Here is a 25,408-nt window from a genome sequence, read left to right as displayed (position 1 = left end):
CTGCTTACACTCAGAGTGATTTTGCAGTGTAAGGTGAAGCTGTGGCAGTGAAGGATAGACGCTCGGTTTATAGGGTGAAGAGAGACATGTTTTAGAAGGCAGGCAGTTCCCTTTCAGCTCTAAAATGGAAAATTTTCGTTCCCCCTGCATTTTTCACATTTTCTTGGAACTGTAATGTGGACTCTGACTTCCTCCAAAGGATGGGGCTTTCCAGCGGACAGAGTTCTAGCGCCCTTCAGCAAATGGCCAAAGTTCAGTCTCTTTGTATGAAAATCTGCCCATTTTCATGGGTTAGTAAATGGGTATTTTATTTAGCCTGAAGCTTCATCCTCAAGTTATAATTGAAGCAGGTTAGCTAGCCTTCAAGCAATAGAGCCAGTTAAAAAGGAGAAACTTTTTTTAGGCAAGCATCTGAAATGTCTGTTTATCACCAGTAAATGCTGGAAACTGCTTCTTTTTGCCTAGCTGGCCAAAGAGGAGTCCTTAAAGTTGATTTTTTTTTAAGTTAGGAATGGTGCTGGTCTTCCTTGGCTTGTAAAAAAATAAAACTGAAACCAAGTCAGGTAGTGGGATAGGAATGCTTCTAGATTTTGCCATTCTGTGACAGTGTTGTTGATTTTTAAAGCAACTTCCCTCTGATAATTTAATCTCGTATCCTAGGATCTGTTTAAACTAGTTTGATTAATGTAAAAATCTTTTTTTTTTTCTGTAACAGAACTTTAACAGCAATGTTGGAAAGAGTACTATTAGCAGCTTTTGTACAGCCTTTGTGTTCAGGTTGTGGTGAATTTAATCATAAGCGAATGCTGCATCTGGGAGGAAGAGAACAGTCACAAGTGATGCTCACTACCCATTTTACCAGTATTTATACAACCGATTGATCTGAGGGGAGTGATTCTGTTCCCCCAATGTTTGCGTGCATGTAAACACACGTACCTCTTACACTTCTAAAATGGTTAAAAGAAAAAGGGCATGGATGAGGAATTAGTAAAATGAGAATAAGCAGTGTTCACAGTGTGTAATAAGGGACTATTTTGAGAGCCACACCTGATCTAAAACTTGACTTGACTGCACAGAATGCAAATCCTCAATGTTTTGACCTGACTCGTACCCCCACATCTGTAGGCATTCCTTAAACTCCTTTCTTTGGCTTGGGAGGCTGTGTGTTTCATTTTTACCAGCAAAGGAGAAAACTTTTGCTCTTCCCAAGTCAGAGCCCTGATTATAAACCACTCTGAGGGAATCTCCCTTGAAGACTCAGGTGGCAAAGATGGTTTTTCTTTCATTCCTGCAATGAAGATGGCGAGGCCGATCCTGTAGTAAAGTCAGTTTTGAAGCGCAAGGACTTGTCTGTTCTCTGCCAGCCTTTGGACAAGGCCCGACATGGTGCTGCCGCTCACTGAGGCGCCGCTTGCGACGTGGTTACGTGCGGCACGAGCTCGGTTAGGCTGAGAGCAAAACGCGATGCCTCTGTCATCACCTGGCCCAGATCTCCAGGGAAACCTGCCCGCCCTCTTGTAAGTAAGTAAGTAACACAACAACGTATGCTCGTCGCTTAACGCGTTTGGACAAGCGCCTTGCCCGGGCCGGGCCCCTCCTGCACCCGCGGCCTGTCTTCGCTCGAGGTTTGCGCTGGTTTGGTACCCAGCTACCGGCGCGGGCTTCTCCGCAGGGCTCCCGCCGCGCCCGTTGGCGCAGCCCCACGGGAGGAAGCGGGTCACCGGCAGCCGGCGCCGAGGAAGCGGCCGGGCCGGGCCCCGCTGCCGTGAGCGCCTCCGCGCGGCCCGCGCCGCCTCCCGCCCTTAACAAAGATGGCGCCGCCCCCCCCAACCGCCACGTGACGCGCGGCGGCGCGCGCGGCGCCGGAAGGGGCGGGGCCGGAAGTGGGGGGGGCGGTGGCGGCGGGATGGAGCCGGCGCGGGAGCCGCGCGCTGGGCGCTCAGGTGGGGGAGGGGCCGCGCCGGGGGGGGAGGCGGGGGCCGCGCTCAGACCTGCCCCCCCCCCCGGCCCCGCGCCCCCCCGTGGGGCAGAGACACCCCGGCCCCCCCTCTTCGGGGTGTTAAGAGAGACCCCCGGGCCCTAAACACCCCAAAGGGGGGTCAGAGTGACCCCGAGGCCTAGATTCCCCCCCCCCCCGGCCCGACCTGCTCCTCTGGGGGGGAACAGCCCCTCCCCCAGCCCTGCCCGCACCCCTTCGGGGGGGCAGTCACCGCCTGCCCCCCTCGCCTTGAAGAGGCTCAGACACCCCAGGGCCCCCCCACACCCCTGTGCGGGGAAGCAGCCCCCCGCCATGGTCTAGACCCCCCTCCAAGCCCCTACACACACCCCTTTGGGGGACAACCCCCCCCAGGGCCTAGACCCCCCCCCCCCCAGCCTGACAGCTCCCCCCTTCCTGGGCTGGATAAGGCCCAGGTGCCCCCAGGGCTCTCCCCTTCCCTGGGGGAGTCTCTCGAGACGCGCCCTTCACCCAGGGGCCCAGAGCAGCTGCGGACACCCCAGGGTGCAGAGATGCCCCCTTCCTGCCGGGGGGAGGGGAACAGCCCCCGGAGAGATTCCCCCCATTTCTGGCTGCCCTCTGCCCCTCGGTCGGGGGGGGGCGGGGGTCGCCCCTCTGCGGCGTGGGGCGTCTGATAGGGACTTGCCCGCCCGCACTGCGGGGGGAGCAGCGGCCCCGCAGGCAGCCTCGTCCCCCCGTCGCCGCTGAGCCCGCTGCGACCTGTGGAAGAAGAGGGCTCAGAGCTGCCTTCGCCTGTTCGTGCTCCCGCACGCCGGAAGCCGGCGCCCGTGAAACGTGGCGTGGGGTCTCTGAGCACGCGGGGGGCGGGAGACCGAGGCGGGGGCAGCTCGGCTCTGCCCGCTGCCTCCCTCACCTCGCTCTCCCCGCAAAAGCCGACGACTTCGGGGTCCTGTCACGGCCCCTGGGAGCGTGTCCAGGTTGGGGGCCAAGCCCTCGGCTCCCACCGTCACGCGTTCTGGTGGAAACACGACGCTCGTTGGTCTTGTGCTGGTTCGACCCCCCCGCCCCTCGCGAGAGCAGCTCACGCTGAGCCCCTGTGCAGCGGGTGCAGGCAGTCTGGGGAAAAATGACCAAAACGGTTAAGTGTAGACACGGCAGAAGCCTGATGTCGCTGCCGCTCTCTCTTCTTCGACCCTGCTGGGGAACTTGTCTCCCTGCCGCAGTGTGTTAAAGGCACGAGTCTGATTTTCCCCGTTCCCAGGCGTGGGAGGGGGAAGGGATGGCTTTAGAGGCCAGGAGATTCAGCTGCGAAAGTGAAACCTGGTGGGAATTGAGCACGGTTGGTGCTCACCTCGGGCTGAACTGCTCATAAGTTATATATAAGTGTATGAATTTTGGGGGGCTTTCCACCGAGGGTTCAGAAATTAGAATTCACATTCATGGGGTTGGAATTCACTTTGAGAAACATTTCCTCTTGACATTTTAAATAAAAACCAATCCGAGCGAGGAGGAGGAAGGGGGAAGGGCTGGATGTCATTTGTTTTTTATTTTTAAACTGGAGACAATGCTGAATAGTCAAACCAATCCTTTTAAAAGGCCTGGCTAATAAAAAGTGAAACGGAAAGATTAGATTTCCTAGGCCGAATACCTCAGTACATTGCAAGATAGCAGAGTGTTCTCTAGTCTGGCCCTTCTAGGGAGGCTTGTAACAACAGCTAAGAACATATTTAATGGAAACACTTGAACTGACCTGTCCTGGGGTTGAGCCCTTTTGTGCTTCAAATGCTGATTGGTTCTATATAATGTTGAATATTAATCCATTAATAAACACACGAGCGATAATTGTGTCCAACCTTGAAAACATTCCTATTAAGCGTTTCAACTGTGATCTAACCTCTGCTGGAGTCTCTGCAAATTGCAGGCCTTTCTTATCTCCAAAGTGAGGAGAAACAATTCTGTGTTGCGCTTCTGTCAATTTATGCCAGGTGCAGGCAGCGACTGTTTTAGCTGTCAGAAAGAAGCACCAGAAACACTGCGTTATCAGTCCCTCGCTTCTCCTCGCCAAAAGTTAGTGTGTGCACTGAATGCACTTTGCAGAGTGGGGCTTGGTGTTACTGTTTTGCATTGTGGCTGTGCACAGTAGTAAAGCAGACATTAAAACACAGGAAAATAGAGAAATGATTGGGACATACTCTCACACTTGGTTCATCACGGCGCTCTCGGACCTGATGTAACTGCTTGGCAGCTCCAACTTCGGCAGCTTCGCGAGTGGGTCAGTTGTCCCACGCGAAAAGGTCACGTTACGTTTTGGTCTAACGTAGGTTTTGTTCAAACGCGTAGAACTGTTACTGTACAGCAGTAGAAATGTTCCCATTTCTTGGAACTGTTTCCCGTTCAGATCCATTTTTAAGCTGTGCTGGGGTTTCTGCCTGCGGAGCAGCAACCAGAACTGAGCAAGAGCGAAAGCGGCCAGGGCTCTGCAGCAAAGCCGGGGGTGCCCGGAGCAGCAGAAACCGTGCGAAATCCACGGGATTTCCGAAATTCACTCTTTTATCTTTGGGATACTGGTTAGAACAGGTTTTCAGTTGTGTTTTGGGTCTCTCCTTAATCTAATGGCAGATTGCAGAAATGCCAAGAGATGCCTAAGCCCTTGCTCTGTGTTTTCAGTGGGCAGCACGAAATAGGTTTCCCAACAGGAATCCTGTAGCATAACCAGGAACTGATTGCCGTGGTGTGCGGAGGGAGGAAATGCCCTTGTCGCAAGTGCCTGCTGCCCCCGGGTGGCACTCAGCTTACACTGCATTTCCACAGGCCTCCAGAATTCGCATTTTAATTTACATGGTGATTTATCCAACGTCTGTTTCGTCCATGTGTGTGTCCTTTTTGATAGTATAGTTTCCAGAGTGAGCAGGAATGAATTCATGTCCGAGAGCAAAGGGATGGGTAGAAACACAGAACACGGAGAGAAATGTACCTTTGATATTAAGACTTTACATCTTTTTCTGCAAAGATATTTTTAACTCACTTCTGCCTTTTTATGTCTTTTTTTGTGTTCATATAAGTGCTCTTAAGAAGCAGCACTTCTTGGTGCTTTTGATGTAGAGATATTCCAGCTCCGTGTAACACTGTGTTCTCTCCCAGAATGGTGGTTGTGGGCTGCAGCTTTCTGTAGACTTTGCTGCTTTCTGCTACAAGGTGTGCTGCATCGTGACAGGAACAGGCTTTTTAAAGCCGTTTGATTTGAGCCTTCTTGGCACATTCATGCTAGGCTTTTTCTGTGCTTTTTAAAAAAATATTTAAAGTGCTTGGACAATTTTTTGCCTCTGTGCTTTAATAGGATTTGCAGCTGTGAATGTGCTTTAATAGAATTTACAGCTGGGCTGAAGTATCCCCTCTCTGAAAATAACATTGCAGCTTCGTGATTCAGTAGAATGTGCCTCCCACCAGTTGCTTTGTCTGTAGCTATGAATGCTCTGGAGCAAGAGGAGAATATGAGCAAAACCAGAAGTTTTATATGTGGCAAAATAGGAAGCATAACCCTGTGGTTAAGGACTGGAGCTATAAATGAGTGTATTTGGGTCTTGTTTTTTGTTTTGCCAATGACTCGCTTTCTGTTGTCCCGTGCAGTTTTTAACCTGCCAGCTTCTCAAGTTGCCTTGTCAGTAAAATGGTGAAAGAGAAATCTCGGAGTTTTTTTAGATCATTAGGTGATCACTTGTGAAGTGCTTTGGGATCTTTATGTGTTAAAATCGCACTGGATTAGAAAGATGGCAGGTAGGAAATAGCGCAGGATGTCACTGGAACCTAGAGAGCGCTTCGAGTCCTCTGTTTCTGAAACTGAAAAGCAGTTGGTGGCTGAGGAACCAACGGAAGAAATGTGTTATCTTAAAAAGCTGCACAGCAGATCCTGCCTGCCTTTTGTGGCTCTGGGCCAGTAGTTTTCGTAGCTGGTCCCAGAATGTCAATCCAGAATGTAAAGAAAGGAAAGCAGCGAGACTCCTCAGAGTGGTTAAATCTTCCAGGTAAGGTTTGCAGGGGAAGACGTGGAAGAGAGCCACCTTAGCATATGTAATGTGCTTGACAGGCAGATGCCCTCACTCTGGAGACCAGGACCTCTGCCAAAATACCGAAAAAATACAGGTGGAGAGAGTGGAGTTATGTAAGTGTCATGTCAGGAGGACGCTAGCCTTGATCGATGGAGGGTGTGTGTTGGGAAGCCTCCATATCTGAGCAGGCTTTTTAGCCTGGCCGAGAAATAGCTCATCGGATCGGTGCCATGGAAAGCAGCCCTGAAAAAAGGAGTTCTCTGCTTCCCAGGAGCAAATGCAGGACAGACAGCAGGGGAGAGAAGAGAGAGTGCCTGGCAGTGTCGGACCGACAGAGCCCCTGTCACGAAAGTGCTTGCATGGATATTACACTCAAAGTCCACATTTAATTATGTCTCTATTCAAAAAAAGGCAGAAAGGTTTAAATCCCATTCAGCACATTGGAACTTGAATGTGCGCATAGCTGCTTCACTGAGCTGTGGCTTGAGTTGCTGGTGTTTCCACTGAGACAGCCAGTAAAGAGGCCAAGGAGGCTGCTTTTGGTATTTACGCTGGCCCGGTAAGGAATGGGCTGAGAGTACATGTTATACTTCTCTCTTTCTGCATCCTAGCCAAGGTTAAGAAGTCAGGGAAATTATTTTTTTATAGGCAGAGTATGAAAGAAGGCTTCTGCATCATCTCCCCGTTCCATGACCTCTTTCATAAGTGACTTTCTTGTTCATGTAGATTTGCAGCCTTTTGAAGTAAAAGTGATAGAGGTGTACGGTTTATAAACATGGCTGAAGCCAGAAGTACCTTTCTGAGTCTGTCCTCTCTGTTTATCGATCTAGGTTTCCAAAAGCAGAGGGAGAATTTCCCTGGCATCAGTGACCTAGCGAGGCAACTTTCAAGCTCAGAATGGAGCTGGTGAACAGGCAAGATCCCTACCTCCGAGAGGTCCTGTGGTTTGCAGCGTGCTGCAGAGCCCTGACGCTTCTGCTGCAGGCAAGTCTCCTGTTCCTAACCAAAGATGCTGTAATGTCTGTTGTTTGCTGCTCTGAGGCTTCTCTCTTTGGTACTGCCTTTTGCACCAGGAGCTAACTGGTTCTGCTCGATTGAAAAATGATCTCTTTTGGAGAGCCAAGAGATCAGCTGCATCCAAGGAGACAGGCTGCGGTTAAATAAAATTATATATGGTTCCTTATAACTTAGCATGTTTTCATGCTACTGTTACAAGAGGCTGAGCTGGCAGCACAGTAGGCTGAAGTCCTCTGTTTAGCCACAGAACAGGAGCAATAATCCCCTCCTGCACATTCTTCCCCAGTCTCATTCCCAGAGACATCCTTCTCTGAGCACGAGCTAGCTCTTGGTCCGCTCAGCCCTACCTGTACGTACCGAGGCAGCCAGCAAACAGTCTAGCCATAGCCATGGCCTCGGTGAAACAAAATCTCTCTAAGTGAGAAAGATCTTCAGTAGCAGGCCGCCAGCCAGCTGGCAGCTTGTGGCAGCTCTGGTGACCACTGGGCAGGGCTGAGTGGAACCGTCAGCGGAGGTGAAAGACTCTGTGTTACAAATGCCAGAGGCCTGGTCAGTCCAGATGTGTGCTTCGTTGTAAAATGTCAGCTTTCTATGACTTTTCGGCCCAATTTGTTAAATGTGGCCCTTTTTCTTTTCTCTGCCAGCGCTGAATTAATTGCAAGGGACTCATCACAGTCTCCATTTATACATCATGCAAAACTTAACATTTGAAGTTTTTGGTGGTTTTTTTTAACCTATTTTCATTCGATGTGACAATATGATGTGCTAAGTTGCAGCCCCGCTATCTCATGAGCTGTCTGGGTTTTTCTTCCACTTTTTAAAATGTTGTGGTCAGCACCACAAGCTCCTGGGAGGAACGGGTTTGTGCTTTCTGTTTACTCATCTCCAGAAAGAGAAGCCCTTTGTGCATGCTGAGCTGCAGAGGTGATGGAGTGAAGTAGAAACTAGAGAAGGGGCCTGGAAATTTGCTCTGCCTCCTGCATCAATTTTCTCTGGGAAAGTCTTTTCTCTAGTTCTGTCTTCTCTCCCTCATACATCCCTGGGGTGATAAAGCCAAATTCAGCACAGCTGGAGGCTTACCAGCGCTACAAAAGCACAGCGCGTAAGCGTTTAGGTGTGCCCAGGAACACCGGGCTGAGTAACCTTTCCCTGTGCAGTTCTGTGGGGACCCATGCTGGATACTTTTCAGAGTTTTATTCAGTTCAGATGTAAATGTCCCCAAAGACTGTATTTGCACCTTCTTACCGGTGTCCTTGCTGGAAAGCCTGCCAGCCTGTGTTCTCTGCTCCTCTCGTCCCCTTCAAAACCTGGGAATCCTCCTTCTGCGTGGTGCTTTCAGTAGGACGCAAGAGGATGTCTGCTGGACTTCAATCCTGCCTTCTCTTTCCAGGCTCTGTTCAACCTCCTGATCCCAGATCACGCTGCAGATGCCTTCTCTCCCCCTCGCCTGTCTGAGCCTGGCCTTTGCGACCTGCTCCTGGAGTGGCTTTTGGGAGGCCTCTCGCACTGGGACGCGGAGCACTTCCTCTTCATCGCTGAGCGAGGCTACCTGTATGAGCACAACTTTGCCTTCTTCCCGGCGTACCCCCTGAGCACGCGCGCCCTGGCAGAAGTTGCTCTGTGGCCCCTGCAGTGGCTGCTGCGTCTGCGGAGCCGTCTGCTGCTGTCAGCTGTACTTCTTAATTCCCTCTTTTCTGTCCTGGCAGCGGCTGCCCTGTATAAGCTGGGCTGTGTCGTGCTGCGGTGTCGCAGGGTGGCTTTCCTCGCTGCCGCTCTGTTTTGTATCAGCCCTGCCAACGTATTTATGGCAGCTGCGTACTCAGAGAGCATGTTTGCCTTCCTGGCCTTCAGTGCCATGTGGCAACTGGAGAAGGGGCAGAGCTGGTTCAGTGGACTGCTCTTCTCCCTTGCTTCTGGGGTGCGTGCCAATGGGCTTATCAATGCCGGCTTCTTTATCTACTCCCGCAGTAAGCGCTTTGCCCTCCAGCTCCAGGTGGGTTCAGGACTGGTAAGGAAGCGCCCTCCATTCTGGAGGCAACTCCTTAGCTTGGCATCTTCAGTCATTCTGATGTGCGCTGGGATCTTTCTGCCATTTGTTTTATTTCAGTATTATGCTTATGTGAGGTTCTGTGCTCCTGGCACTGGCCTGCAGCAGAGTGTTCCCCAGCCGCTGCTGCAGCTGGCTCTGGACAAGGGCTATCGTCTAGCGGCTATGAATAGCCTTAAACCCCCTTGGTGTTCTCAGCGGTTCCCTGTGGTCTATTCCTATATTCAAGAGGCTTACTGGAATGTGGGCTTTCTAAGGTATTTTGAGCTCAGACAGGTACCAAATTTCTTGCTTGCTTTGCCTGTCACACTTCTGGGCTCATGGGCTGCCTGGACCTACCTCACTGCAAACCCTCGGCACTGCCTAACTCTTGGTCTAGAGAGGAGAAAGAACGAAGAAGAACAAGGAGAGGGTAAACCAGGAACTGGATTTTGCTGCCCTGCTGTCTTGGTGTATGTGGTCCATGCCACAGTCCTGCTGCTGCTTGGAGTCTTCTGCATGCACGTGCAGGTATGACATTCATAGCAACATAGAGGAGTGATTTCTTAAAGGGAATAATACAGTGTGGGGGCTGAGATGACTCACTGACAGTCACACTATCTGAAATTCTCTGAGCTGCGGGACAGGACAATGCAAACGTTGCTACCAGAAGCTTTGCCTTTCCTTTCTAGGAGCTATTTCCCCAGTCAGTTTCCAAAACCGTTTAGTTCCTCTTGTTTCCTGGAGAATTCCTGAAGGGAGGTTGCTTCATATGATGATGAGGACACTAGGACTTGGATCAAAGGTACCAGCTGGTTTTAGGAGGCATTTTGAATGTGTTTAATGCCAGGCTTGCCAAACCCTGCTGAACAGCTGTCAGAGGATGATGCTGGGTTGTTATCGTGTTGGGAAGAATTTGAATGGATGGCGATGAAAGGATCCAGAGCCTGTTGCCAGTCCCTAGAAACTGTTTCAGGGCATTTTCAGAATACAGCTAGTGATCCTAAAGATTGGGGCTTCCGGCAAAAATCCGGAAAAAAATGATTGAACATTGAGGTTCAAATCTCCCCTGAAGCTACTGCTACTGCCCAGATCCTAAGCTGGACTGTGACAAGGATTTCTGTGATTTTATGGCAATTTGTTTGTCCAAAACCTGGAGACCACTTGGCTGCTTACACAAACGTCTTCATAAATAAAGCAGCCCTGAGCTGAGAGATGTTTCATTCCAAGTGTAGTAAATCCTAACACCATGAAGCAGGGCTGTATTTCATTCCTCTTTATCAATAATCTGTTTCAGGCAGATAGATTGCTCCTTCCATTCTTCAGAAGCAGGGTTGGTCAGAGTCAAAGACCTGCAATTTATGGGATTCTCTCTCTGCCTCTTCTCAGGTTCTAACCAGGTTCCTTGGCTCCTCCACACCAGTCCTCTACTGGTTTCCTGCTCACCTGCTTCAAGAATACGAACCTTTGCTCTGGAGTGAAGGGACTGATAAGGAAACCACAGCATCTCCCTCTGAGAAGTCTGTTTTAGGTAACTCTCTTGCTGGCTCCTATCAGAAAGGGATTTCCAAAAACCCCGTTGTGAGATTACTGCTCAACTATAGGTTAAGCACCCCCCTCACCAAATGCCTCCTGGGCTACTTCCTGTCCTACTGGCTCCTGGGACTGATCCTGCACTGCAACTTCTTGCCGTGGACATAGCTAGCAATGGGGAGTTTGTATTTCTGTGGGCTGGCAGTGGGGCAGAAGCACTGGTCGGGAGTGGAGCTCACTTCTTCTGAGAAGCCTGAGGTGTGTAACGGTGCTGTTGTGTCAGTTGTAAAGATTACGGAGCTGTTTTACTCAATTACCAGTTGCTCAGCTACAGAACTGTCGACATCTCCAAAATGGGCACGTTTTCTTTGCTGTGACTCTTAGAGCGTCCTGCCCCTGCTCTTTACTGATGGCCAAAGGTCCCTACGTTCGCTGGGAGCAGGGAACGCGTGTCTGTTATTTCTGTGAAGTACTGTCCCTGGACAATTATTTATGGCAAAGCTCTGTTGCTGCCAGATTCTCAGCTGGTGGAAAACCTCGGGGAAGTGTTCTTGAAATCGCAGCAGACGCCTCCCGCAGCCCGAGTGTCCCCAGCCGCTGGGGGAGGATCCCGCTGTGCTGTGCTGTGCTGTGCTGTGCGTGCCGCTCAGGCCTCTCGAGTTCCTTCTTTGCCGGAGCACTCGACTCGGTGCCTCCAGCCGTGCGCCGGGGAGGCAGCGGCAGCAGCTGCGGCACGTGCCGTCTGCCAGAGCCGCTCCGCATGTGCGGCTCCGTCCGCAGCGCGCGTCCGGCTGCGGGGCGGCGCGGTGCCACGGGCTCCACCGCTGCCGGGGAGCTGTAGACACAACCAGGGTGGCTGCAGCTGTTGTCAAGGACCGCTGCTAGCGGCTCGTGGAGGGGACTGTGGTGCTGCGACTCGACGCTTTGTGGGATGGGGAGCGTGGAAGTTTGTGTGTCGGTACGTGAATATCGCCAGTAAAAATTACTAGATTTTACAGTTTGCTTCTCTTCAGTGAAGTGACAGTTCCCACTTTGGCAAACGAGGGCTGGAGCGGGCGGGAGGCGCGGTGGGGATGGTCCTGGGATGGGAAAGGGGCTTCGAGGAGCAGGGGTTTATCTCCTGCTCTGCTCAGCAGCGAGCGGGGGCTCCTCAGCTCGGAGCGTTTTCTGCTCTGCTGGCTACCGTGCGCCCCGGCAGCAGCCCCTTCCTCGCGTCCTCAGACCACCAGCTCTTAGAGTGGAGAATGGGATGTGTGCTCATCTCACCCAAGGCTTGTGGTCCTCCAGCTGATGAGCACATCCAAAGCCCAGCAGCACAAAACGCTACGATCTCGCCATGGAAGGGGAGACCATTCTTGCTTCCAGCCTCAAACACACCTCCTTGCAAGTGCCACCCTTCTGGAAGCATCGCCTCTTCCCTGAGACGAAAGTGCTCGTTGCCACTTCTGCGTGCTTCAGCTCTTCGTCTGGCTGCGAGGTGAGTTTGGATCCTGTTAATTTGCTCCCCAGACAGCAGCTCCGCAGTTCGCCTTTCGCCTTGGTTTTCCAAGCTGAAGCCCTGGGTTTAGGTCCTGCTCACAGCAAGCTTTAGTCGGAGTTTCTTCTGTCAGCGGGCGGATGTTGGGAAGTTAAAAGCAGACCCATGTTCGTTCCGAAATAGGCGAAACATCCCACCCGGTACTGAGATGCCGAATAGGCCCTTAAATGCAAACCCAAGGCTGCAGCAAACCGGAGGAGGCTGTTCAGGCTTTGCAGATCGGTGGCAAAATTTTGTGCACGACTCCTACGGGCGCTGGTCTCGCCTTTGACCTCTGAGAGCTTGTCCCTACCCCGCCCTGGGCACGATCGCAGCCCCTGCGCCCCGCTGGCTGACGCTGCCGAGGGCACCCGAGAGGCCTCTGCTCCCCGGCCCGGGAGCCGGTGGTGGGATTCTCGGGGACGTCCTTCACCGGCAGGTCACCTTCGTCCCCTCCAACCCTGCCCGGCGTGCGTGCGTGCGTGCGTGCGTGCGTGCGTGTGGGTGTGGGTGTGTGTGTGTAGGGCTGTGCGTATAGGGCCGTGCAGGGCTGTGTGTAGGGCTGTGCAGCTCCCCAAGCACTGTGTGTGTGTGGGGGGGTGTAGGGCTGTGCGTGTGTAAGGGTGTTTAGGGGTGTGCGTGTAGGGGGGTGTGTGTGTGTGTGTATAGCGGGTGTGTGTAGGGCTGTGTGTGTATGTAGGGGTGTGTGTGTAGGGCTGTGTGTAGGGCTGTGGGGTGTGTGTGTGTGTGTGTAGGGCTGTGTGTGTGTGTATAGGGGTGTGTATGTAGGGGTGTGCATAGGGCTGTGTGTGTGTATAGGGGTGTGTGTGTAGGGGTGTGTGTAGGGCTGTGTGTGTGTGTGTGTATAGGGGGGTGTATGTAGGGGTGTGTGTAGGGCTCTGTGTGTGTGTGTATAGGGGTGTGTGTAGGGCTGTGTGTGTGTATGGAGTGTGTGTGTAGGGGTGTGTGTAGGGCTGTGTGTGTGTGTATAGGGGGGTGTGCGTAGCACTGTGTGTGTGTATAGGGGTGTGTATGTAGGGCTGTGTGTGTGTGTATAGGGGGGTGTATGTAGGGGTGTATGTAGGGGTGTGTGTGGGTGTATGTAGGGGTGTATGTAGGGCTGTGTGTAGGGCTGTGTGTGGGTGTATGTAGGGGTGTATGTAGGGCTGTGTGTGTGTGTGTGTAGGGGTGTATGTAGGGGTGTGTGTAGGGGTGTGTGTGGGTGTATGTAGGGGTGTATGTAGGGGTGTATGTAGGTGTGTGTGTGTGTGTGTGTATGTAGGGGTGTATGTAGGGGTGTGTGTAGGGGTGTGTGTGGGTGTATGTAGGGGTGTATGTAGGGGTGTATGTAGGGCTGTGTGTGTATGTATGTAGGGGTGTATGTAGGGGTGTATGTAGGGGTGTGTGTAGGGGTGTGTGTGGGTGTATGTAGGGGTGTATGTAGGGGTGTATGTAGGGGTGTATGTAGGGGTGTATGTAGGGGTGTGTGTGTGTGTGTATGTAGGGGTGTATGTAGGGGTGTATGTAGGGGTGTGTGTAGGGCTGTGTGTAGGGCTGTGTGTGGGTGTATGTAGGGGTGTATGTATGTAGGGCTGTGTGTAGGGCTGTGTGTGGGTGTATGTAGGGGTGTATGTAGGGCTGTGTGTGTGTGTGTATGTAGGAGTGTATGTAGGGGTGTATGTAGGGGTGTGTGTAGGGGTGTGTGTGGGTGTATGTAGGGGTGTATGTAGGGGTGTATGTAGGGGTGTATGTAGGGCTGTGTGTAGCGCTGTGCAGGGCTGCGCAGCTCCCCAGCCGCCCGTGTGTCCGTGTGACCGAGCGGCGCCCCGCGGCGGGGCTGCGGCGCGCGGCGGCGGCAGCAGGGGGCGCCGCAGCGGGGGCCGCGGCGGCGGCGGCGGCGGCGGCGGGGGGGTTGGGGGGCGGCGCGCGGCGGGCGGGGCGGCGCGCGGGGGGCGGGGCGGGGCGGGGCGGACACGTCCGCCGAGCGAGCGGCGGGGGCCGGCGGCGGGGCCGGGGCCGGGCACGGGGCCGGGCCGCGCGGCGCCTCGCCTCGCCTCGGCCGGGCGCTGCGGGGAGCCGCGCGGCGCCATGAAGGACTGCGAGTACCGGCAGATCCCGCCGGGCGCGGCCGCGCCGGGCCCCGCCGCCGCCTCGCCGCCGCCCGCCGCCGCCTCGCCGCCCGCCGCCGCGGAGCGCCCCGGCGCGGCCCGCCGGCCCCGCCGGAAATGGGAGGTGTTCCCGGGCCGCAACCGCTTCTTCTGCGGCGGCCGCCTCATGCTGGCGCGGCACAGCGGCGTCTTCGCCCTCACGCTCGGCCTCATCCTGGCCACCAGCGGCCTCTTCTTCGCCTTCGAGTGAGTCCGGCGGGGCCCGCGCTGCCGCCCCGGGGGCGCCGCGGCCTGTGCCGCGCTCGGGGGCCGCCGCTCCCCTGCGCGGGGGGCTCCGGGGGGCCCCCTGGGGTCTGTCCCCCGTGCTGGAGGCTCTGCCCCCCGTGCTGGGGGCTCCGGGGTCCCCCTGGGGTCTGCCCCTGTGCTAGGGGGGCTCTGGGGTGCGTCACCCTCTCCCTGGGGGTCTGCCCCCCGTGCTGGGGGCTCCGGGGTCCCCCTGGGGTCTGCCCCTGTGCTAGGGGGGCTCTGGGGTTGCCCCCGGGGGGTCTGTCCCCTTTGGCTGGGGCTCTGGGATGTCCCCCCCCCCCCATACCGGGGGCTCTGGGGTCTGCCCGTTTCGGCTGTGGCTCTGGGGTTCCCCTCTCTGGGGTCTGCCTCTCTGCAGGGGGATCTAGCACCCTCCAACCCCCCCTTTGGGGGTCTTCCCCCCCTTCCCTGCAGGGATGGAGCCTCGTGGGGTCTGTCCCCCACTTTGGGTCTGTGCCCCCCTCTGCTTTCCCAGCTCCTTCTCTGACAGGGGTTGGGGTCTCTGAGCGGCTGCCGTCCCCCTCCGTCGCACCCCGGTATCGCTCCCTTTCCCCACTGGCTTTCCTTAAATCGCTCCCCTGCTGCAAAGATCCCGGCCCCACTTAGGGAAAGAGGAACCAGCGCTTTCCCTGATCCCCAGGGATCCCCTGGCTGGGGAGGGGGAGGCCCAAGTCACCCCAGATCCCCCCCTGTGCCGCCGGAGAGCTCGCTGACTTTCCCACTCTCTTCCACCGACTTTCTCCTGTGCTGGGGCAGGAGGGATGGGTAGAGGCAGCCACTTCTTCACATCTTCAAGCTTCACGCCTTGTTTGCCCAGTCTGGTGTTGTCAGTAGGTTTAACCCCCTCCACGGCCAAAGCAGGGAGTCACCGCAGCAGCTCCCGGTCGCGGGATGCCTCCTTGTCTCTAACTAGCTCTGCAACCTCTCCTCCGAGCCTGCCAAGGAGAGACTTGGTCCGTGCAGCCAGAAAGTTGGTAAGACCGGTGCATTTTGTAGGTGGAGGAGGTAGGAATAGAGTTTCTCTCAAAGGCTCTTCATGGATGGCAAAACCCACCTTGAGGGTCTGCTCTGGAGCTCTTCCTTCCTTATGCAGCAGTGTGTGGGGAAAGGGGAGCTGCGTCTCCCCAGATCCCCTCTCCTCTCGGGAAGGTGGCCCTGAGCCAGCCCAGGGAAGCTCCCTGTTCCCGTGCCCTGCGGGAAGGGAGAGCCCAGAACGTCCCGTTATGTCCTGCACTGCCTGAGAGGAGCTGGGGAGGGAGCTCAGTTTATTCTTAGGGCTTCTGCTGTTCTGCTTCTGCATTTCTGCCTCTCGGGAGGGAAGGCAGCTTGGTTTCCCTACTGCGGTACGAAGCGGAGGATTCGTACCTGCCTTTGGATCATGACATTGCCTTTCCGAGTCCCAGAGCATAGCTGCCCGAGCCTGCAGTCAGAGCTATTGAGGTATTTGGTCAGATCAGGGGTTCTGAGAAAGAGCAATCAGACAAGCTGAAACCGGTAGGCAGCTGCGGGAGGCAGTAATAGATACCTGTGCAAAACCGCCTCTCGTAGTGTCATCTGTGACTTCTTGACAGCTTTCTCTGCTGTGTCTGAAACTAATGGATGGTAATAGCACAGTGACTGCTTTGTACGTGGCCAAGTAAAGGACATCTGCTCTCCTTCCTTCTTGCCTAGTCACTGTTTCTTGGTTGAAGATGCCCTGGGGCTTTCCAAGTTGTTATTATAGCGGTGCACTTCTGTTGCATGGGTTATGGTTTGCTAGATATATAGCAATATGTCTTACCTGTGTCTGCAGTTCATGTTTTTATGTGATTTCTTCTGTTGCCTGAAGGATGGAGGAGGGGTCCAGAGACTCTCCCAGAAAAGGGATGTCAGGAAAGCACGAGTCCTGTTTCAGAGGCCCCTCTGTGCCTCCCTCCGGGAGAGGGCTGAGGGGCTGGGCAGCAGAGCTGGTCTCGGGCCAGAGGGGTTTTGTTGCTTGATGGCTGCTTTGTTCGGGACAGCTGAGCTCGGGAGTTGAAATAAAAGTCGCTTAATCCCTTTGAACTGCCTGGCTGTTACTGAGACTTAGCACTGCCTGTGGCCATCAGGGCTCGAGGACTTGCATGTCTGTGCTCAAGTCCGGGTTACTTCTCCGTGCTTATAATAGCAAATCCCTTTGCAGAGCGGGGAATGGGAGGGGGCTCCAGCGCTGCGCTGGGTGAAGAGCTGTGTTCCTCGGCGGTCTTAGCGTGTCCTGCTGTGAGTAACTGAGCTGCCCTGCCGCTGACCGCAGCCGCTCCGGTCCCTGTGTGCAGCAGAGCGGCCTCGGGTCCTGCTGCTCCCTGTTCAGCAGCAGCGAGCCCAGGAACGGGCATCGCTTGCTTAGATGCATGCTGGCTCGTCGCAGCAGTTTCAGTACTGAAATGCGTCCCCGCTCAAACATCTGGCGCGCCGTGAAGGACATGCGAGTCATCCAGAGACAGCAAAGCTGTGCTGAATCAAAGCCAATTTCCCTTTCAGCTTCACATGTTGGACCAAGCGGGATCGCGCTCATGGCAGTTTTGATCCCTTGTTAACTCAGGGCATTTTCCATATATGCTTGATGCTTCTGTTGTAGAAGGTGACCAGGCTTTGGGACGGCTGATGGGTTTTAGAAACACTGTTCTGGGACTTCAGAAAGACCGAGAAGCTGTGTGTAGGAGCTCGTACTGCTGTCTTTGCTTCAAAGACTGTATCTTCCCAGTGTAACTCCAGAGCTGCAGGGTGTTATCTGGGCTGTCTATTACTGCTCCAGAGGTCTCTGCAAAGCAGCAGTGTTTTAATCCACCACCGCACAGTAATTTATAGTATTTAGTGCAATAGCTGATAGCAAGTGCTGTAGGGATGGTCTGTAATGATTTTTTTTTCTTTTTTTGACAGCTGCCCCTTCCTTGCAAGTCACCTGACCCTGGCCATCCCCATCATTGCAGCTGTCCTCTTCTTCTTTGTCATCAGCTGTCTGCTCCAGACAAGCTTCAGAGATCCAGGTATCCTGCCTCGAGCCACCCCAAGTGAAGCTGCGGACCTGGAAAAGCGGATCGGTGAGACTTCTGTTCCCTCTCCTGTGCATGTGTGTGTTTGCACTTCAGGCTCAGCGAGTCTTGGCTCCTTAACAGTCATCGCAGGGGAAAAGGGGCCAGAGCGTTAGATCAGGAGGCTCTGCAGTGTCTTAGGAGCCCTGGTGAGAGAGGTGTGACAAGCTCCTGCAGCACGGCAGGCTGTGCCTTAAGAAGGGGATCTGCAGAGAAGCAGTGGTGGTTTCCTTTTTCTGTTTAATCCCATCACTTTCCCACGCAGAGTCCTGCGCGAGGGATTGGAGGCTGTTACTATTCCTGCCCTCAGGACTGAGACCTCACTGGGCCACGGCCCCATGCAGGGTTCAGATGGGGGGGAGCTGGCAGTGTCAGTGCCCTAAACGTTAATGCCACTAGAGTCTGTTCACCAGCAACTGGAGAAGGAGAGTCCACAGTCAGAATCGCTCTGTGCCATGATTTTAAGCAGTGACAGTGTTTTCGTGATCTGAGCAGTGGTTTGGATCTGGGGCTGGGATTTGTGGTGATCTGAATTCCACTGAATTTTCACTGAATTCCAGTCCAGACTACAAAATTCTGATTTTTTTTCCTCCCTTTTGGAAGAGCCAGTTCATTGCTACTTCAACAATTTTTCCCCTTGTAACATGGCTGTAATATGGAGACCCTGATAGGAAGGAAAGCTGATGAGGATTAACTAAGTATTATTTATAAAACTGCTGAAACCAGAAGCATGCCTAGAAGATTTTAAAAAAAGCATTAATGCTTGGCCTTTTATTGCTATTCCTCCATCTTCTGGAATTTGAAGGGAGGATTTTCCCTGGCCAGCAGGTGACAGACAGGATCCCTGGGTTGGCTTCCTGGATCAGAGAGGTCTTCCTAAAAACATGCAGAAATGGAGCCTTCTTTTTCTGTTTTAATGAGACAGTTGCAGCTAAACTCAGCTGGTGTTGAAAAAAAAGACAGTTTCCCTCCCTGAAAGTGGGTCTGCAGTCAGCCGAATCCATTTTGAGTGTGGTCTGCTGCTGAATGGGTAATCTTATCTCTGGCTGTTGCTGCTGCCTCCCTCGCGCTGGTGTCTGGGTGGTCGCCCAGTGAGCAGGAGCCGGGAATTGGCCTGGACAAGCACTGACATAGTGTTTCTTGCTGCTGTCAGCACGGGGAAGGTGGCAGGACCATGAAGCAGGGGAGCGGAGGGCAGGACTGACTTTACGGGAGAAATGGTGAAGTAAAGGGACGGTGGATTTGTAGCCTTAAAGCAGCCTGCCGGATTCCTGGCTGATGTGTCTGGAGTGATGACTGATGCTGTTTTTTTGTGAAGACTGATGCGAGAAGGAGCTGAGCAAGTAATCTGTATGTTAACTGCAAGTGCCCGGGGCTGGCACCACCCGGCGTGGAGAGTCCTGCCGGTTTTAGTGGATTTCGAAGCTGCTTCTGGTAAACTGCAGCAAACCTCTACTTACGTTATGCTGCAGACAGTGAGGGTTGAGCTCAAAAGCTTAAGCCTTATAAGGAAAAAGGCTGTATGCTGTGTTTAGCCCCCCATGTCCTTGCTTTTCTATATATGTGTTGTTCTGTTTGTGCGAATACAGTTGTACCAGTGCTAAATAGGTCCCCAGGTGAAGGCACCAAGGGGAGAGGAGGTGTCCTGTTCCTGGGGCAGCCGGGGCTGCGTTTTTACTCATCTGTAGTTTTACACAGTACCAACCAATGCTGTGAAATTGGTGCATATGTGCATGAAACAGATCTAGCCTGGAGTTTTAAGTAACCTTTTCTGTGCCTGGCTTTCATGGAATTTTATTTGGGCTCCTCTTGACTTCTCTGAAAGCCTTTGAAAATCCCATCCTTCCTGAAGGACGCTCTGTGGCAGGTGACTGTGGTGACAGCAAAAGGATCAACTCAGCAGCTGCCGCTGCTGTTAACCACCCACACCCTGTTCGTGCCTCTCAGAAAAGGGTCTGATCCTGAGGACGGACGTGCAGGTTCGGTGCTGGAAGGCTGGCTAGCTGCTCTGCTTCTCTTTTTGTCGAAAGAAAGACCGGAGTGAGAGTGCCTATGCCCTTCTGTTACTGCCTGTTAATTACTTTGAACGCTGTCCAGACGAGGAGGGATCTTACCCTGTAAGCTTTCCTGCAAAATACTGGTGGCTAGGACTTAAAAAACATTCAGTTCTAAATGAATTATCCTAAGGTTATGGTTTGCCATTTAGCCTGCTGTGCCTCAAGGTCTCCTTTATTAATGGTTTCTAACACTATACTAATATTTGTCCCTGCCTAAAAACTGCTATGTCACGCTGTCTTTGTGGTAGCCAGGAAAGTGTGTGCATTCAGGATCTGTGGACTCCTTTGATGTTGTCCTTGGTAACAAATGCTTTAGCAAAGCTAATGTGAGACAACTTGAATCTGTCCCCGCTGAAGATGGTTGCAAGGTAATAATTCTGTGTCTGCCCATACAACTAGTTTTAAAATATCCTCAGTGTGGTTATCCGTGTTTCTATTTAAAAGCACCTAAAGCTGTTAGCTGGCTGCAGAAGCTGCTGGCTCTACCAGCTGTTACTGTTAATATAATCCATTCATTTTCTTCTTAACCCCCTCACTGGTAAATCTCTATTTTCAAAGACTTCCTCAAAGTTGGAAAGGTGTTCTTTTAAGAGTGAGTTAAATGAATTATGAAGTAACCTCCAAAATTGCAGACATGATACAGAGGTTTCCCAGCTCACACTCTTGCTGATGGGAGAAAGAGTCTGCCACTGTCAGTCCCAAATGAGCAGTCAAATGCCAACATACCAAATGCAGCTTGTAGTGTCCTTAAAAATTCTTCAGTTTCAACTGCAGGAGAATAGCTCCCCTCGTGCTATTAGTGTACACGTGTCAAACTTCAGTGAAATCTGTCTGGAGCACTTGAGACCTGCCTGCTGTCCTCCCCATCATGAAACTGAGTCTCTTGAGCATGGCCGTGCTGCTGGCTCCAGCTGCGGGTTGGGAGCTGTGTGCCGGCAGTGGCTGGGATTTGCTGAGGTTGCCCTAATGTGACGTTTTCCTGATTTCTGTAACTTTGATGCTGTGCGTACAGTAGAGGAGGAGCCGCGTGTGCGTTAACAGATCCTGTGCCTCCTTTTGTTGTGATCTGTTAGACACGTAGAGATGAGTTGGTGTTACTGGGCACGTTAACACTGCTGCTTTTATGCTCCCTATTTATACATTGCTTTATGTTTTCAAAGTGTTGGGCAGATATTATTTCCTCTTGGCATCCCGGCAGCATTTCCATTGAGCAGGCAGCGAAGGGAACGTAAACAATGCTGTGAGGAGCTGACTGCAGTTCTGGCTGCCCACTCGGAAACAAATCCCGTAGGCTGAGCTGCCTCTCAGCTTTAGCATTAAAATGATGAGTGGGTGAGCACGTGCCACCCCTTATCCTGCCAGGAAGCCGCCCGGCATGATACGGGGGCTTTGGCTGGAGCACGTGGTAGGTAGGGTTTTACCCGCACCGGTTTGCCTATCCCTCCTTCCCCTTGCAGATAACATGGGCACCTCTACCTATCGCCCGCCGGCCCGCACCATGGAAGTGGTCATAAACAAGTATGTGGTGAAACTGAAGTACTGCTACACCTGCAAAATGTTCCGTCCTCCACGAACCTCTCACTGCAGCGTCTGCGACAACTGTGTCGGTAAGTCCAGAGGCTGGAAACGTGCTGATGGCTCTTGTGGGCGAGGAGCGGGGGAGTGTTTCAGATTCCTGGACAGATTCACTTCATAATCTTTTAAAACGAGTAAAAGCAGATGCTCGGTCTTTCCTGTTCCTGTTTAAAATGAGAGCAACACCCATGCAGTGGTTTTGGGCTGGGGGACACCACGTCCAGTTCTCTGCGCCTTCTCTTTCCGTGGTTGCAGGAGGACAGTATCATGAGAGGCGATTAAAGCCTTCCCCAGACGCAGGGTGGTGGAGCAGTGCCGCGGGCTCCTTGTCCGTGACCTGACTAAGCAGGGCTGTAGAGGCTCCAGCCTAGGTTCTGATTCAGCCCTTCTGTGTCCTCCCGCCGTGCCCTCAGGTTCTGGTGGGACAGGAGGAACAGGAGAGAAGGAAGATGTGAAGAAAAGCCTCCAATAGCTCCACACAACCCGGCCCTAGGCAGGCGCAGGGCGATGAGCGGGGCAGGAAACGTGGGGATGACATGAGGTTCCCCGCTCAGTCTGGCTGTGCGGGAGCAACTTGAGCTGGCAGGAGGGTGGCAGGTCGTTGGGTGGCACGTCCGCAGAGCTCAGTCCTCGTGGGTAGGCTCCCGGTCGTGTGCTGCGTGCAAGCGGAGGCTGCGCCTTGCACTGTCTGCAGGGGCAGCTTGAGGAGCGGATGGGATGACTGAGCTGAGGGTGTTGCAGGACCCCGAGGACTCTGGTTAAGAAAGATCTGAGAGCTGCTGAGTGCCATGTGTTTGGGGATAGCGGTGGATGTTGTGGCTCCTCCTTACACTGGAATGGCTCACTGGAAAGCAGCCGTGGCTGGGATGGCATTTGGGGGGAGCCTTCTGGAGGAACGGACGTGTTTCTGCTTTGTGTTAGATGAGTTTTACTTGCATTAGTCGCCCCTGAGCTACAGTTACAGCAGTTCTGTTAATTTTAAATACAACCCTTTCATTAGAAGACAGCTAGGAGTATTTCCAGCTGTATTGCACCTGCTCTGGGTTCCCAGGCAGTTTCTGTGGTTTTAGAGGCGTGTCTTCACAGCTTTGAAAATTATTTTCTGCTCGGAAGAAGGTGGAGGGGGGACTGGTGCACAGGAGGGGAGCAGCGATGCTGAGTGCACACACCCACTACTGCCAGATAGTGGAAAAACATCTGCACTTTCCCTGCTTTCTTTCAATTTTAGTAATGGTAGATGTTACCAGTCACAAGGTTTGTATTTATGCGGGGCTTGGAGAGAGGAAAGGTTTGGCCTTTAATGTTATAAAAAGGCATATGAGCAGGCTGCAGTGCTTTGCTGAAACTTTATGCTGATGTACTGCTGCCAGGAGGTTCTGATCTTAGTGTGGTGGGCGGAAGCTCAGTTTGTAGCCCCGGGATTTGCGGAGGTTTGGCGGAGTTTGCTCTGTTACTGTGCACGAGATGGCAGCAGTCCTGACGATGCTCCTTTGTTTCAGAGAGGTTTGATCACCACTGCCCCTGGGTGGGCAACTGCGTGGGGAAGCGCAACTATCGCTACTTCTATGCCTTCATCCTCTCCCTCTCCTTCCTGACAGCCTTCATCTTTGCTTGTGTCGTCACCCACCTCACTCTGCGTAAGTACTGTGGTTATTGGTAGCAGTGAGTGCTGTGCTCCTGGAGACGAGCGACTTGGGGCCCTGCTGCAGCACGGGGTCCCTGTTCTTGGTGGACAGAGTGGGAGAAGGGTCTGCTCTTTGCTGGTTTAGTACGAAGCCCTTCACTGCAGCATTGCCTGAATAAACTGGGTCTCAGACTGCAGGGAACCCTCGATCCACCCTGCACCTTATTGCAGAGAAATCATGACACTTGGTGACAAGGTTATTCCCTCCAGAGCAGATGAGTTACGTGTGATGCTAGGGCAGCGGTGGGCTGGAGGGCTTTGGGTGCATCTGCCCTGGATCTCCCAGGGAAAGTCACTTGCCTGTCAGCCCTGAACCTCTTGGAGCTGTGTCTGCTCACTGACATTTCTGCAGGGTTACGGACCGCATATATTTCATGGTCAGCCAGGCAGGTCCGTCTGACCTGCGGGGGGGCGGCTGCGTGCTCGGGAGTGAAGCAGGGTGGCTGGAGATGCAAGGCTGCCTGCTGGAACGTAGTTTCTTGTCCCGTTTTGCTTTGCAGGCTCTCAGAGAGACGGATTCCTCACCACTCTGAAGACAACGCCTGCAAGATATCCTTCTAACGCTATCAGTCGCTCAGACCGCCAGGCCCTGATGCAGCAACACTAACAGTGTAACGTGGAAGTGCAATGCGTTCTTCCAAGGGGCACCTTCATGTACTCTCCAAAACCTGATTTAGGCCCCTAGCTACCTGGTTGGGGCAGGCAGGCGTGTCTCCATCCGTAGACTGATACTGCCACCAAACTGGTAGGACTTTTAGTTCCATATTCAGGTCGCTGCCACAGCTGGACTATCAGTTCTCTGCTCATTGGGGCAGGGACTAAGGCTTGGTAGCAGAATTGTTTTGCAGCTTGCGAGATTATGTGGAAAAGGGAGTGGCTGGGGTTGGTTGTCACCATGAGTACCTCCCAAAACAGCCCTTTGCCTCTCCCTGCAGGAAGACTTTGTTCCCTGAGATTTCCTTGACTACTTTTTTCACTGTGCTGGAGCTGGTGATTTGTTTTTTCTCAGTCTGGTCTATTTTGGGCCTCTCAGGTTTTCACACTTACTTAGTCGCCTCCAACTTGACAACGAACGAAGATGTAAGTACCTAGACGCTTGTCCTTTCGCGGGACAGGCCCTGGAAGGTGCCATGGGGCCGCCAGCCCTGCTCCCCTTTCAGGGAGTCTTCAGCTGGGTGCCGTGGTGCAGTGTGTTGGGTAAAGCGTTCTGTCCCTATTGCCTGTCGTAATTCGTAGCAAAGCAAACAGCCCGTGCCCGAGGCATTTCGGCTGTAGCTCAGATAGTTGAGCGGGGAGAAAGCAGGGCATCGTGTTGGGAGGGCAGCACGTGTTACTTGGCAGCATCAGGCTAGGAAGTAACTAGCTGAGATGTTTGAAAGATCAGGGGGTTTTTTTGTTTTTCTTTTTTCTGGTCTGTATGTGGCCTTGTTTAAAATATGGAGTTCTGAGATTTAAAAAAGGAAGGCTGCCCCCAGAGGTTTGGGTTTTAGCTTGGGACATGGGTGATCTTAATTCAGCATTCTGCGTAACCGCGGATTTCCTGTGAGACCCTGGGCAAGTCCCTTTGTCTCTGAGTTTCTCAAGTGTAATAGGCAAATAATGTACAGACGTCTCCTGAAGATATTTACCTTAAAGACTGTGGTGCGTGCAAAGTCAGAGGGCCAAATGAGTATCCTGAGCAAGGCAGATTGTATGGAAAAGCAGGATCTATCTGATCCTTGGAAGGAATCAAAATTCACGCTTCTGGCCACAAATACCTGTAATGCTTGCTGGAAGCTTCCATCACTACAGAAGAAATCTCTGCATTTTTTCCCTCCTCCTCTACTCTGTTTAGAGGTATTGGCAGAACGGTGGAAGGCCACGCGAGTGAAGCTCACGAAGGTTGCACCCAGTGCTGAGAGCACCGAGGTGCTGAGTCCAGAGCATATGGCCCGTGGCTTCTCTGGCTGCGTTGCCCACGTTGCCAGACTTGGGCTGCACCTGGGGAGAGGAAGTAAAAACAAGAAGAGGAAATGTGGCGGTAAATGGTTTGCTTCAGCCAGGGGCTTGAGGCCAGCTATAGCATCTGCCCACTCGTGTGTGCCTCTGGTTGACTTGACCGGGGTTTCGAAATCAGAGTCCCGGTGACAGCTGCTCAGGGTGTGGGCAGATGACATTGCTTCCTTGCATTAGCAGAATGGCCTGGGAATCCCCTCGCTGTTTGTTTAGCCTGAGGAGCAAACGAGGTACCGTTAGCTAGGAGCCCTGCTTCGGTGAGCTTTCAGCCTGGTAGAAAATGAGGGAAGAGGAGGCTGGAGTTGAAGGCAATGACGCTGCCGTGAAGCATGAGGAGGGCGCAGCTTCGGAGCTTTGTAGCCGCAAGGTTGAACCTTGGCAGAGGCAGGAGAACATATTGCTGTCTCCTCTGGCTGCCTTTCTGGAGCTGTCCTGCTTGCTAAGGCAAAGAGGAGGAGGTTATCTGAAGCAAGACAGAAGCTTTTTGCCTCCTGAGCAAGGATTTGAACTGACTCTGTTATCATGTAATTATCTCTTT

At 53.2% G+C, this 25,408-nt stretch overlaps 1 protein-coding gene across 3 annotated transcripts in view; it reads left to right on the top strand.

Annotated features, from left to right (window-relative positions):
* The first annotated feature begins 1,869 nt into the window (after positions 1-1,869).
* PIGV (phosphatidylinositol glycan anchor biosynthesis class V) overlaps positions 1,870-25,408 on the top strand; it is a 29,394-nt gene continuing 5,855 nt past the window's right edge. For 2 of the 3 annotated variants that reach the window (XR_010392669.1, XM_064525032.1), the window contains exons 1-10: positions 1,870-1,943; positions 6,834-6,987; positions 8,411-9,577; positions 10,436-10,577; positions 11,867-12,056; positions 17,408-17,568; positions 21,074-21,223; positions 22,691-22,828; positions 23,376-23,424; positions 23,853-23,955. Coding sequence is in view for 1 of the 3 variants with exons in the window: in XM_064525032.1 (XP_064381102.1) it covers positions 6,901-6,987; positions 8,411-9,577; positions 10,436-10,577; positions 11,867-12,056; positions 17,408-17,568; positions 21,074-21,223; positions 22,691-22,828; positions 23,376-23,424; positions 23,853-23,955 (2,187 nt within the window). In the remaining 2 variants the exon portion in view is untranslated. Of the gene's footprint in view, positions 1,944-6,833; positions 6,988-8,410; positions 9,578-10,435; positions 10,578-11,866; positions 12,057-14,063; positions 14,450-17,407; positions 17,569-21,073; positions 21,224-22,690; positions 22,829-23,375; positions 23,425-23,852; positions 23,956-25,408 lie in introns of those variants that run through there. The other variant, XR_010392670.1, reaches the window with a different exon arrangement.

Source organism: Dromaius novaehollandiae, chromosome 23 (assembly GCF_036370855.1).
Source record: "Dromaius novaehollandiae isolate bDroNov1 chromosome 23, bDroNov1.hap1, whole genome shotgun sequence".
Lineage (NCBI taxonomy): Eukaryota > Metazoa > Chordata > Aves > Casuariiformes > Dromaiidae > Dromaius > Dromaius novaehollandiae.
This window is presented reverse-complemented; position numbering and strand designations above follow the sequence as displayed.